The 13,964-nt window shown below is 39.5% G+C and overlaps 1 protein-coding gene across 1 annotated transcript; it reads left to right on the forward strand.

Annotated features, from left to right (window-relative positions):
• The first annotated feature begins 3,198 nt into the window (after nucleotides 1–3,198).
• Nucleotides 3,199–12,852, forward strand: rergl (RERG like). Its single transcript, XM_004069391.4, has 5 exons — nucleotides 3,199–3,385; nucleotides 7,167–7,223; nucleotides 7,485–7,558; nucleotides 9,060–9,208; nucleotides 10,491–12,852. Exons 1-5 carry the CDS (start codon nucleotides 3,334–3,336, stop codon nucleotides 10,774–10,776), a joined length of 618 nt encoding a protein of 205 aa, XP_004069439.1. The 5' UTR covers nucleotides 3,199–3,333; the 3' UTR covers nucleotides 10,777–12,852.
• Nucleotides 12,853–13,964: the final 1,112 nt, after the last annotated feature.

A 13,964-nucleotide genomic window follows, 5' to 3' on the forward strand; every position in this document is an offset into this window, starting at 1 on the left:
GCCTTTATTTTTGTTGCACCGCTTTGGGGGTGTTTGGTGCTGTAGGCTAGCAGGAGACAGTGTAAACAGATGGATGTCGGGGAACAAAAGCCGGAATACTCTGCACCAACAGTCCTGCCCACAATTCAGAGGTGTTAATTTCTAATGAACTCCTGCTGCTCTAAAGAAACGATGTCTAAGAAAAGTTTGGGTTTTTTCATTTTGGCTAAAATCGACAATATTTGAAAGACCACTGGGAACACTTTGAAAATAGATCAAAAGATGATCAGAGTGGAACTTGAACATAGTCAGAAGTATTTAGCTGATTTAGCACAAAGTTGATTTTTAAAACTAATTTTTAGCTCCTTTTTGTTGTGAAACAGGGGAGGAGATTTTCCTGAAGTGGAAGAAGTACTTCTCAGCATCAAAAGGAAGATGGATACCTTTCCTGAGCAGTAAACTAAGTAATTTACAGGTTTGTCAGGTCCACGTTTGTTGTTTTTGTGTCCAATTGTTATGGGAGTTTGTATTTGGATCCAAACGCAGACACAAATGCAGCGTATGGAGAAGTATTTTAGGCTGGATGAAAATGTACAGAACCGATTCCACATGGGAACCAACTATCTGGCAGAGGCTGGAGGTCCATTGTGGTTTAAATAGCCAGGTGATGATTACTGATCACCTGCAGGTGGTGAGCAGTGTCAGGGAAACAGGGACACGCCCACTCTAACCACCCTCCGGGGCAGGAGCAGGGATCACAATGCCATTCGGGTGAGACCCTCCTCAAGGTAGGCAGGGTATTTTTTGCCAAGACAAGGATTGATTTGCAAGTCTCTGAGCTTACCGGACCAGCACACAAAGGTAAAAAATTAACCTTTTTTTTTTGTCTTTTAAAGTACAGCATAAGCATTACTTTATAAAATCACTGAAGGATGTGATTTACTAAAGGGTTGCATGCATTTCTACACATGCAACCTTGATAGCACTTGCAAAAACACACTGCAGTTGATTTATTAACTGTACACACTGAGGATTGCATGTGAAGCCGGCTTAAGAATGCATGCAATCCACATAAATAAGCTATATGGATGTTTTTGGCAGAAAGTGCAAAAATTGAGAGGAGTGAATGTAAATAGATCAACATAGCACATGCAGAGGTTCCTTTGTCTTTCCTGCTCCTCTTTGCATCATCTGGTTTTCTTGTTTTGACACCTGCTTTTACTTTTTTGCAAATGCCTATTTAGGTACTTTTATTCTACTAAACACGCATTTTACGCATGTTTTGGGCCTCTGCGTCCAAAACTGCAGCGCTCCTGTGCAGCCACGCAAGTTTTAATGATTGTTTTCGGGCTGTAGGTACAAAACGCATGGACGTTGGACACGAGTTGCAAATTAAAACAGGTCAAAGGTTGACCAATCAGAGAGTCGGATTTGGTGGTGATGTATGGATGGTTTCCATGCCAACAGTGTGAAAACATGGAGGAGAAATTAACAATTGCAATTTGTACCCGGACAGAATTCTATGACACCAAGTCTTTCATATGTCAGAACAGAGCTGTGAAAGAAAAAGCCTGGAGCAAGATTCACCAGATCTGCACCACTTTGACATTTTGCACCAAGCCTCTTCTAACTGTAGGTCCGCAGGATGGTCAACTGTAGAAAAAGAGAAGAAAAAGCCCCTCCCTGCTTGTCCAGTGTGAACACCATGGTCAAAACATGTGTTGTTGAATGCTTGTTGTGAACGTATCTTTTTCACTGATATCTCTGTTTCCTTCCAGTTAAATTGGATTAACCTTCCTAAACACCAAGACAAACAACCAAACACGCGGAATCCTTCTTTGACTACTCTGATCCTGTTATTCTACCCCTGCAAACGATAAACCATCTTTCTGTGCACATTTCCTCAGAACAGATCAAATTAAAATGGGACAGAAATGTTCAGGATGTAACATAGTAACTGACAAAAAACATGGCAAAAGATCCTTGCTATTAAAAACCCCACTCCGATCGTGTTTTTATCTATTTTAAAAGAGATCTTCCAATCATAGTTACGCCGTTTTTAGCCAAAATTTAAAAAAAACAACTGTTGTTTTCTAGGACAAAGTTCCTGTAGAGTGGCAGGAATTTGTTAGAAACTCACCTCTGAGTTATGGGCGGGACTGTTGGTGCAGAATAATTCTGCCCCCTTTCCCCATTATCCATCTGTTTATACTCTCTCCTGCTAGCTTACAGCCCCTCGCAACATAAACCTAACATTAGCAGTGCAACCAAAATGGCGAGCAGTCATACAGTTTTGATCCAGATTCCAGCTCAGACGAGGAAAATAAGGACGAACATGGATCTATTTGTCTACAAGTGGCTGCATCAGAATGGAGCAGAGCACAGAGCTTATGGCCTGCCCAACATATTTTCATGTTACAAATAAAAATATTTCAGAAGGCATTTTTTTAATCTACTCCTGATTAACTATATGAACAAAGAAACAAAGAGAAATGGGACTTTGATCTGAATCTTCTCAACCTTAATGTCCCCCATCAACAGAAAAATGCTGCAAGAACTTGTTAGAAACACTGAAAATACAATTTTCCTCAGAGTGAGCCTTTAAAGAAGTGTGTTACTGCAAAGGAAATGTCACTTCATTAAAACAAATACAGATAATAACAGAGACAAGGGATTAATGTCAAAGTCACAGCAGTCTGGGTAACAGATTTTGTACCAAGCTTTTGTGTACCGTGAAAAACCCAAGCTCTGTTCTGACAGGGGGGTCGGCGTTTATGCCTGATCATCCTTTCCATCAAAGTGACGCTGCTGCCAACTAACATTCATGTGAAGTTCCTCATGGGGGTCAGCTCTTCTTTTTACCTTGAAAGCTTTTTTTTGTCAATTGTCTTCGTGGAATAACACAGACTGGTTGGTAGACGTTGAAATTAGGATCAGCACTATAGGTTTAGGCAGTCTGAACCCTTTGGTGACCTCTGCGTGGGAGGGGACAGCACCAGAACAGATCGGTGGTTGCAGCCAGGAGAGGAAAGAAATTAAAAGAAGATGGAAAACAGAGAGGAGGAAAGGAGGGGGGGGTGTAATAGACAAGTGAAAGAAAACCGAAACAAGAGGGATGAAAAAGAACAAGAGAAGGTGCTTCCTGACCTCCATGGAGGACTGCTTTCCTTCCTCTTCTGTCCCTCTGGCCTGGAAAAGTGAAGCAGCTCTCTAAAGAGGAGGAGATTGCGAGGAAGGACAGTCTTGTTACGCCACCCCCCCTCCTGACTGAGAGCATTTAGAGTGCAAAGACTAACCCAAATACCAGAGACAACGCAGAGCTGCAGACTCGGAGGCAGCTCAGGGGACGCAGGCATGAACGACATCAAGCTGGCCCTTCTGGGAAGTCAGGGGGCTGGGAAGTCAGGTGGGAGCTTTCTCAGCAGACTTTTCAGAGAATTTGAGATATTTTACTGTTGCATCCACTCCGCATGTTTTACAGGATAAAACCTCTTCAGTGTTTTCATGTAGGTCCATTCGTTTCTGCATGTTTGCATCATTTTAAGGAGTTTTATACCCCAAAACATTCTGTTGCCGTTTTTCCTAGAGGCTGGTGTGTATCATTTTTTGACCAACAGACCCTTTGTTCTGTGGTTGAAAAGGGGATTTGGAGTGACAGCTTCTAGGTTTACGAGGATGGTGTGCGAGCGTCTGAGAAAACACGTGTTTGCCAGGTCTCACTCTGCGATCATTCATGATCAAAAATTGAAAGTCACAGTTCTGCCAAAAGCTGGAGCCAGATAACGTTTGGCATGAGGTTCGGAAAAAGACTGATGCATATTTTTGCTTCCAAATGATGGTAATTATCCTTCTGCAAAATAAGATTCTGATTTCATGTTTCCATATTACTTTGAAAATAAGTGCTCTTTACAAAGACACTCAAAACCCAAAAATGTCTAGGGGTCCGATGCTAACAGAACCAGAACTCTGTGTTTAAGTTCATGAAGTGACACCTGTTGTTAAAGACCCACTGTGATAGAAATGGTGTTTTTGGTCTTTTTAACATGTTCTTGTGGCATTTTTCTGATGGTGGAGAACATATATCAGGTAAATTGCACTTCTGAGTTTTTCTTTATTCAAATCATTGACAATAAGTTGCAAATAGCTTGTAGTTGTTATGAACAAACTGCAATCAACAGGCTGCAAGCTGCGTTCTGATGCATCGACTTGTAGACAAATAGATCCATGTAAGTCTTTGTTTTCCTCGTCCAACCTGGAATCTGGATCAAGACCTGTACTGGTAGGAATGCTTTTAAAAAGAGCTCAAAAGATGATCAGGTTGAGTCCTTCACACATACCCTCCTAAATTTAGCAAAAATCCAAATTCTAGATTTGATTTGGAAATCAGTTAATTTTGTCTACAGGGTTTTATGTTTCACAGTGATAGTAATAAACAACAAAAAAACAAACAAGAAAACAAAGACAGTGAGGAGGCTAAACGTTGGTCATGTTGATCATCTACAGGAGTTCAGGTCTTTGCTATGAGGCCTCACATTTACTGTCATTCTATGGGAACAAAAATATGTCAGACAATCCGGAAAACAATCAGGAGCTTAGAAACTAAACGAAACTCGACTTAAAAAAAATATGAAAACGAAATAAAATAAAAAACAGATTTACTCTGAAACAAACATGTTGTGAACAGACAAAAGGAGAAGGAATTTGGAAGAAATTTTAAACATATATGACAGCTTCAAGTTTTAGTCCCTGAAAATATAGTATTGTTTAATAAAAGACATACAATGAGTATTTCAAAAAGTAATACTGCCAAGATTTGGGTATTTCTAGCCAGCATGCAACATCTGGGTGATGTAGTGTTTGTGATGAGACTTCAAAGTGAACACAAGTGCAAGATTTTAGGAGAGACAGAAAGAGATTTTTGTAGGCAAAATGTTTTCTTAAAAAAATCCTCTTTTGCTGTGTTTCAAAGGTATGACATCATAGCATGACCTTTTCTTAGCTCTGCCAAACAAACAGATGATCTTCTGTGTAATTCTCTCATGGTCTCTGTGGTGGTCCAGATTAGAGTTTCCTAACTTTAGTCCTTTGGGAACACTGTCCTGCCCGTTTTCTGTGTTGCTCTGCATAAGGTACACCAGATTCCCCCCATCATCAAACTCTGCCTGATTATGAATAGTATGAGCAGGGCAGGACTGAAAAAGTGCAGGACGGTGTTCCCAGAGGACCAGGGAAACATTGGTTTCAATGCTCCATACTGCTGTAATTTGTGTTCTGCAGAAACTCCGTAACTTCACTGCTTCCCCTCTTTGAGCACATCCTTCTATTATTAAAGATTCTGCTGCTGAGAGTTCCATCTAGTCTTTAAATCAGGATTTTCCTGAGTATATATCGCACCGCAGTATAAGTCGCAGGAGCCAAAAAATGCAATATAAAGAAGGGAAAAATCTTGGAGAAGTTGCTCCAAAGTAAAAGTTGGAGTTTTTTTACCACTTACTCTTTCAACGGCGCTCAGATTTGATGCTCAATGCTTGTCCTAAAATGTCTTCTTAAACCAGACCAGGAATGGGCAACTCCAGGCCTCGAGGGCCGGTGTGTCTGCACGATTTCCGGATACATAGCCCTACTCAAGACTGATTACCTGGTTCAGATGTGTCCAGCCAATTAATTGCCAGAGTTTTTGGAAAACATGCAAGAATAAGAGCCTTAAGGCCTGAAGTTGCCCATTCCTGAACTAGATGCTCGTATGTGGGAGGAGCTAAGTTTTTAGCCTCATCGCTATACGGAAGGATTGACTATTCATCTAATTTACGATGCATGGAAGACACAGGTAACGTTGAAAGATTAGGTTTATTTATGTTGATAAAATCTACGAAAGGATTAATAATCATCACTCCATGACGGGGGCTTTGTCCAAATTCCTTCACTACATAGTGCACTTTATGGTGCGTTTGCCATTTTGTAGTGCTGTCCGACTCCACAATTCCAAGATCAAGTCTCTACGAAAAACCAGTGTGCATCGATGCTCACTATAGGTGAATATAGACTACAATGCATTGTGTTTAAAGAGCTTTGGCCAAAAAATATATTTAAATGTTTTTATTTTTGAGTTTTTATTTTTTATTATTATCATATCAATGTTTTCATCATCAGAACTCGGTGGATTCATAAAAAGTCGTCACAAAAATCTCACATCAATGAGATTTTTACTTTGTGAATTTGATGACATCACATTAGCTGTTAGAAAAAAGTTGTGAGCGTGGTGTCTGAATTGCTTTTAAAATCCAGGGGACTACATAGTCCCGCACTATATAGATTTTTAGTAATTAGGGGTTAGGATGGGAATTTGGACACAGCCTGCGTTCACGTGATCATTCAGGGTCTTTTATAAAGGTTCACCATCTACTGCAGGAGCTGCGTGTGAATGACAGCGCTTTCAGCGGTACTTCCATCTCTCTGTGACCCAGTTTGATGACCTGCTGTCCCACAATAGTCAGAGGAAGGAAAAAATTAGAACAAGAATGATGAGAAGTCCCACCCCTTTCCCAAACTATGCAAAAAAACTTAACTTAACTTAACTCTGAAAAATACGGTATGCCATTTTTAGCCAATAAAACCACTTGTGTCATTCTAGGACATAGTTTCTGTGGAGTGGTCGTAGTTCAATAGAAACTCACCTCTGAGTTGTGGGCGGGAACCCCTCCACCCCCCTAGAGCTCGCTGGAGGGAGCTTGTGACGTATTTTCTGCGTCACATACAAGCTTTTTCAAGCAGCATTTTTTCTGATTCACAACCATTTTAATAAAGCAAAACTCAGAAATACTATTTCTGACTAATTTAATGCTCAGTTTTCCATGTACACATGTCCTCCATCATCTGAAAAATGCCATAAGAGCATGCAAAAAATACATTTTTCATTGAAGTGGGTCTTCAGGTTTCAATTGCTGCATGTGCTTCATCATTGAAAAGGATTGTCTGCTGTGGGATCCTTGTTAGTCAGTTTTATGTTCCGCCTATGGTGTCGAGCCACAATAAAGGAATGAACTTCCTTTGAGGCTGGAGTTTCACCCGTCCAAACCAGTGTCAGCTGGCGCAGCACCGTGCCTGCCGGGCGAAATGAGAATCCATTTTGAGACCGTGATAATGCCATGATTAATAACGTTTTTTTTTTCCCTTTTTCCCCCTTCCAGCTGTCCTTGTGCGCTTCCTGACCCGGCGCTTCATTGGCGAATATGCGTCAAACGCCAGTAAGTGTTTCCAGATTTACCAGAATGCATCACTGCTGGACTTTGAAGATACTTGTAGAAGGACGTCCACCTGAACAGTCACAGACTCAGAGAATCAAGAAAATCTTTTCTCAGAATTTTGTTGAACTTTCCTTGAATAGTTTATTCGACTTTTTTAAATAAATGCATAAATCAGAAGAAACCCTTGGGTCTATGGTGCAAGATTTGCTCCATTATTTTGACAATAATTCTGAAGTTCTTTTGCTCTAAACTTCATCACAGACTCGCTCTATCATAAAAGGCTGTCCATCGATGGCAGGCAGCTGAATCTGGAAGTTTTTGACCCCTGCTCTCAGGTACAGAACAAAAAGCTGTTTAACCCTGTGTTACCTCATATTATGTTTGACACACACACCTTTCTGAAACCCCTATCTCATTAGCGTGATCCAAAATATCCTCAAAAACCCATTGTTTATATCTTTTTCCCTTTTTCCTGCCCTGTAGTTCATCATCATGTCACTAGGGGCAGTAGTAGGGCTTTACCCTGCTCATTTCAAAACGGATGCTTCCGTGAAATCTCAAAAATCACTTTTGGCTGGAAAAGTAACTTTATGATAAGAGTTACACATGAGTCATTGTTTATTTTTTTAATCAATACTTACTATGTTGAAATCATTCAAAATCTGTTTATATTTAATTCTTTATAAACACAGTTACACCATGTAAAAAATGTGATGTGTGGACTGAATTTAAGACGGCGGATAAATAAGATGTTTTTTCCCGAACGCTCGTGTTAATAATTTTAGATCTTAAGCTGACATTGCTGTGAAAAAAACTTAATAAATCCCCCAAAGCGTCATAATTGCTTCTATCTATGTCTCATTGAAATATCATATTACAAATTTCTCATTGTGGATTTCATCAAAAGTATAAAAAAAAATGTTAATAAAAAAAAAAATGAATCTGAATTTCTTGTCAGAACTTTATGCAGTGAGGTTTACAGGATTTAAGGACAAACAGTAATTTGTTGCCAAAGCAGGACTTTAGGCTCTTTAGTTCCTTCACCTTTTTTTTTCTTGCATTTAGCCTCTAGAAAAGTTTTGCAAAACGTTTTGAATGGAAAGCAGTTGGTTTGATAAATCTTTGTTAGTGTTGTCACTAAACCACAGCAGAGGTTTGTACCTCTTTTTCTGTGTTTTTGGAGTCTCAGCGGTTTAACAGAAGCGAGGCAGCTGCTGAATCTGCTCAGGTCTGCGACCTTCAGTGAGTCTGGTCATGTACCGAGGGGCACGTGTGCTTTCTTTATTGCTCCTTAGCTGGGAATCCACAGCGTTTATGAGAGTCTCCTGAGGCCATGTGTGCCAAAGAGGATCCACACAATGTACTTTCTTCTCTTTAAACTAAACAAAAAGCCTGACTTTGGCTTTTATTCTGATGTAGACCTGGAACAGCTTGAAAAGCAGCAGAAAAAAAAAAGCCCGTTTGAGTTCTCCATATAGCCCACGAGAACATCCCTCCTTCCCGGGTGGAACATCGTGTTCATATCCTGAACCTCTGACCTGCAATGCAAACAACACTTGGGGAGTTTCAAAAGAAAACAGAAGTGAAATGCGTTTTTAAGGTTCTTTATTACTGAAGGTCATCCCTGTGTTCCTTTAAAACCCCAAAGTCAGTTTGTTTTTTAAGCAGCCTGTCGTAAATTCCTCTCGTGCAAAAACAGGACTTTGTAAAAACAGGGTCTGCAGCCTTAGGTTGTCAAACTCTCTCACCTCCAACTTGCATTCAGAGTCTAAAGTGATGCTTCTTCTGCGCTTCATCAGTGGGATTCAGGAGCTAAAGGATGTTTTGGTGTTCTAGAGCTCGGAGGCCAGGTGCATACTGGAGGAACCGGTGGACTGGGCAGACGGCTTCGTGGTGGTCTACAACATCAGCGACCGCACTTCCTTCATCAACGCCAAGAACATCCTGCTGCAGATCCGAGAGTCTCGCACGGAGAATTGCAAAGGGTGAGTGGCCAGCAAACAGACTTTCAGAGTGAGACGGACAAGTCAGCAACAAAATGTTTCTAACAATGTTTTTGATTAGACAGATTATTTTGTTCTGGGGATGAGGCGATATAATCTGAAACTTTTACGTAACTGCTCCCCAACAAAATATCCCACTAACCCTTGTGCTATCTTGTGGGGTCAATATGTTTCGAATTAACTTATGGGACAACAGAACAAATCCAACAGAAACTCTGATCATACACCAGATTTAAAGGCCCTTCCCGTAAAAAATGATGTTTTTAACATGTTCTTATGGCATTTTTTTGATGATGGAGGACAAATACAAAGAAAATTAAGCCTAAAATTGATCTTCAGAGTATTTCTTCTCAAATTGCTGTGAATCAGGAGCCGACAAAAAAATGCACATATTTTTACACAGTGAATCGGCTGGGGGGGGGGCACCAGCTCCCTGCTCTGCTCCATGCTGATTCATCCACTTGCAGACAAATAGATCCATGAACGTCTTTGTTTTCTACGTCTGAGCTGGAATCTGGATCCAAACTATACGGCTGGGAAGCTTCAGTATAGCTTGCTACTTTTGGTGCACCACTAATGTATGTTTGGGGTTGTGAGGGGCTGTAAGATAGCGGGAGAGAGTGTAAATAGAGAGCTCTTAGTAATAGAAAAAATAAAATAAAATAGAAAACCACACAGGTTTTTGATTTTGGCAAAAGAAAAACAAAAAAAAACAGCATCATTTTCTAAACTATCAAGCAATGATAGGAAATTACTATTATTGTTTTGTCAGAATTAGTTTAACTGTTGTTTGTTTTGTAGTGTCAAGATTTGTGATTTTAAACTTTTAAAAAGGGATTTTATATAATTTATTCAGTGAGTGAAAACTCAGTGGGATAAAACATAATTTATACCAAACATATCATGCTACAGATTAATTTACAGAACAGATACTTATTGTTGGTTCCTTTGGCGGTTTAATGCTTTTGTTTTTTAGGGATTGACCTACCTGGTAACAAAAAAAGGAGGCCATCCCCGTTTATCCAGCAGTTTTTGTAGCTTCTCCTGCTGTGGGGAAGAGTGGCTTTATGATATTTAGCAGAAAGAAACATAGATTAGAGTTTACAGTGAAGACAGGGAATATAAATATGAAATTATGTTTAAACAAAAACATTTTACAGCTACAAGCAGTCAAGTAGTGATGGATGAAGAAAACCTACAAAAAACCGAATCAAATAAATGAGGTGATACCAGATGTTTTCATCATATGCTTTTATGTTTTCAGAGAAATGGACATTCCCATATGTCTCGTGGGCAACAAGCAGGACCTGTGCCACGCCCGGCAGGTTCGAGAGGACGAGGCCCGCTGCCTGGCTCAAGAGAACCGCTGCCACTTTCAGGAGGTCTCAGCGGCTGAGAGCTATCAGGACATCTCCGGCCTTTTCACGCAGCTCATCCGGCAGGTGATGGAGCACCTGAAGTACAGAGCCGACCGGCGGCGCTACAGTGGCTCCAAGTCCATGGCCAAACTGATTAACAACGTGTTTGGGAAGAGGAGGAAATCCGTGTGAAGACGTGAGGCAGACTGACTGACAGGAAACAGATGAGGGGTCACGTGACGCTACAGAAACCCAGCAAAGACGCGGACTCTGACAACGACCTCATCCATCACTGGGAACAAAGAGCGGCCTTTGTATCATCACACTCCAAACACAGGCTCCTTTAAAATAAGTCACAGTTTAAGATTTTCAAAACAAAATCTTACAGTGGGGTCAGTTAAAATAGTCTCACCAAGAATTCTTATTTTGAGAACAAACTTCTATCACTAAGGGGTAATTTCTCAAACTAAGATTATTCTTTCATTGAAAATATTCTTGATAAGATGATTTTGCTTGGAAGACAGAAAACAAGACAGTATTTTTCTTGATAAAAGAGCCGTTTTACTTTCTTAAGATTTCGTTTTTGCAGTGCAGAGAAACGTTTCCATACACAGATATTTGTTTTTGCATGTCAACCACACACACACACACACACACACACACCCACACACACACACCCACACACACACACACCCACACACACACACACACACACACACACACACACCCACACACACACCCACACACACACACACATACCCATCTAATAATCTAACTTTGACTCTTTAATGTCCTCCAGTCCGTCTAGCAGCTCGCAGTTTAAATGTAGATCAGAATCGGTGCACGGAGATTGAACCTTTGGGTTGCACTTCATCCAAGCCATTACTATGTCTTTAAAAGGGCTTATATGACTTTTAACCACATAATATTTGTATAAATGGCTTAAATGTTTATTAGTTTTGCTGTTAAAACTACCATACTCTGTGTATTCTGTATATAATAACTTGAATCATAGATATTTAAATGTAAATCTAAAACCAGTTAAATAAGTGAAGAAATATAATCTGTTATGAGTCAGTGATGTCGGAAAAACATGTCTTACAGGTTAAAAAGCAACGGCACAGCAACAGAGCTGTAAAGATAAATGGCAGTTCATTAAACACTTTCAATTTGAACTTTTTCTTCCTTTGTTCGTTGAAAAGACAGATCTGTGAGCATTTGTCATTAAAAAAAGGACCATAAAGTTAAATATTTCTTTAAATCACTACAATTATATTACAATTTGATCCTTCCATCAAATATTTTTCTGCTAAAAAATGAATGAAAAACTGAGAAGCTGCATCCAAAGAAGCACTGCTGCATTCCCAAACATTTCCACCAGGTGGAAGCACAGAGTTTCCACCATTTCCCTTTGGAATGTTTTCCTCTACTTACAGATCTTGATAAACAGCACAGGGAATCATTTCAGAAGTGTTCTTATGAAAGCATCTAAAATGACAGCATGTGTTGGTGCTGGTAAGGAAGACAGATTTGGTTTTTATGCACATAAGCTCCAGCAGCATAGCTTTTGAAAAAAGGAGAAAACGAAGGAGCACCAGCGAAACTAAGGACTAAACTGACAACCTGGTAAATTTAGGTAGTTTGTTTGTGGAACTGAGACAAATAGCAATGCCAATGAACAAAAAGCGGAACAAAAACAGAGAAGGTAATGTATATTTTCACAGGAGATGCAAAAGACATGATAACACAGTAAAAATATATGAGACAAATCTCATTTGACAGAACAATTCACAGAAGTAATCAATCTCCAAAGTAATATTTCTTAATATCTATAAAATAAACATGAAAAAAAACACAATTAAAAAAAAGTTGATCTAAAGACATCTTTTAAGGATTTCTTTCAAAGTTTTTAAGAACAAGTACATGTACAAAGAAGACCTTTTGGCACATCCCTTAATGGGTGGCCACAGCCAATCAGCATTCACTGGTTCACACAGATGAGAGTTTGTATGCCCTTCCTGACACAACCCTAGGCAGCAGCAAGAAGGGTCTTAACTAAAGACACACACTGGGTTTGGCTCATTGCACACCCTGGGAAGCTAACCAGAGCTACGCCCAACCAACTGAACCATCCAGCCACTACAAACAACAAAATAGGAGTGTTGGATTGAAAAAAATGTAGGATGATAAAAGAGCATTATCATGTCAACATTTAAGTTTGGATTTACAGTTTGAACTCAAATCTAAATAAAAGCTCATAAAATCTAACTTGGCTCAATTTCTTGATGCTAATAGATAGATAGATAGATAGATAGATAGATAGATAGATAGATGGATGACTTTATTAATCCCACAATGGGGAAATTTCATTTATCTGTGGCAGCAACACGACATTCAGAAATAATCTATATAATATAACATCAATAAAGGACATCACAAATGACATTTATATTAAATCATTAAAAATACTACTAAAATTATTATAAAAAATTATTATCAAAAATGAGATTCTTATTAAATAAAGAAATAAATATTAAATATTAAATAAATACAGCTGCAAAAGTGTAAAAAACATGCGGTCTGCAAAACATGTAAACTGTAAAAAAACATTACAATTTTTTTTCAAAATACAGAAATAACTAATGAAGTTCACACCAAAAACAAAAACAAACAACTGTTCAGGAATAAAAAATATTTATGATAATAAAATCTATTGATACTACTACCGGCGGTGGAGGGGTGATGATATAGTTTGGTACAGAATCTGAAACCAGGTTTTAGGATTTGAAGCAGACTTGAATGAGGCAGGACAAGATGTTTTCTGTAGCGGACCCACAGTTTTTGTTGATCTAACTTACCTCAAACCTCATGGTTCAGCCTATCCCTGTATGAATTAGATGCATTTTAAGACGCTTTTTAAATGTTTTGTAAAAGCTTTCTTTTCCAGTTCTTTATCAACTCAGCTGCTTTGTTTTTCTGTCCTTGGAAAGTGATGGTTTTTCTGTGTTCTTTCCCTTCTGCCAGTTTAGGTTGTGGTTCTTGGTTTGTTCTGTCTTTGTTCATGTTTTTTACTCCATCCATCCATCCCTCCCTCCCTCCCTCCATCCATCCATCCATCCATCCATCCATCCATCCATCCATCCATCCATCTTCTCAACTTGCTAAATCCCTTCTGGGGTCACTGGGTTGCTGCAGCCTGTCCCGGCCAATGTTGGGCAAAGGCTGAGTTCCCTCTGGACTCTGGCTGTCAGTCTCAGGAAAGGTTTTGGCTTTTAACCCTTGTGCTATCTTAGATGACCCCACCCTCACATTGACGTGTTCTTCCTACCATGACAAAGGTGGATAAAGGTGGAAAGATTTCATGTAATCCATGGACACCA

Source organism: Oryzias latipes, chromosome 6 (assembly GCF_002234675.1).
Source record: "Oryzias latipes chromosome 6, ASM223467v1".
Lineage (NCBI taxonomy): Eukaryota > Metazoa > Chordata > Actinopteri > Beloniformes > Adrianichthyidae > Oryzias > Oryzias latipes.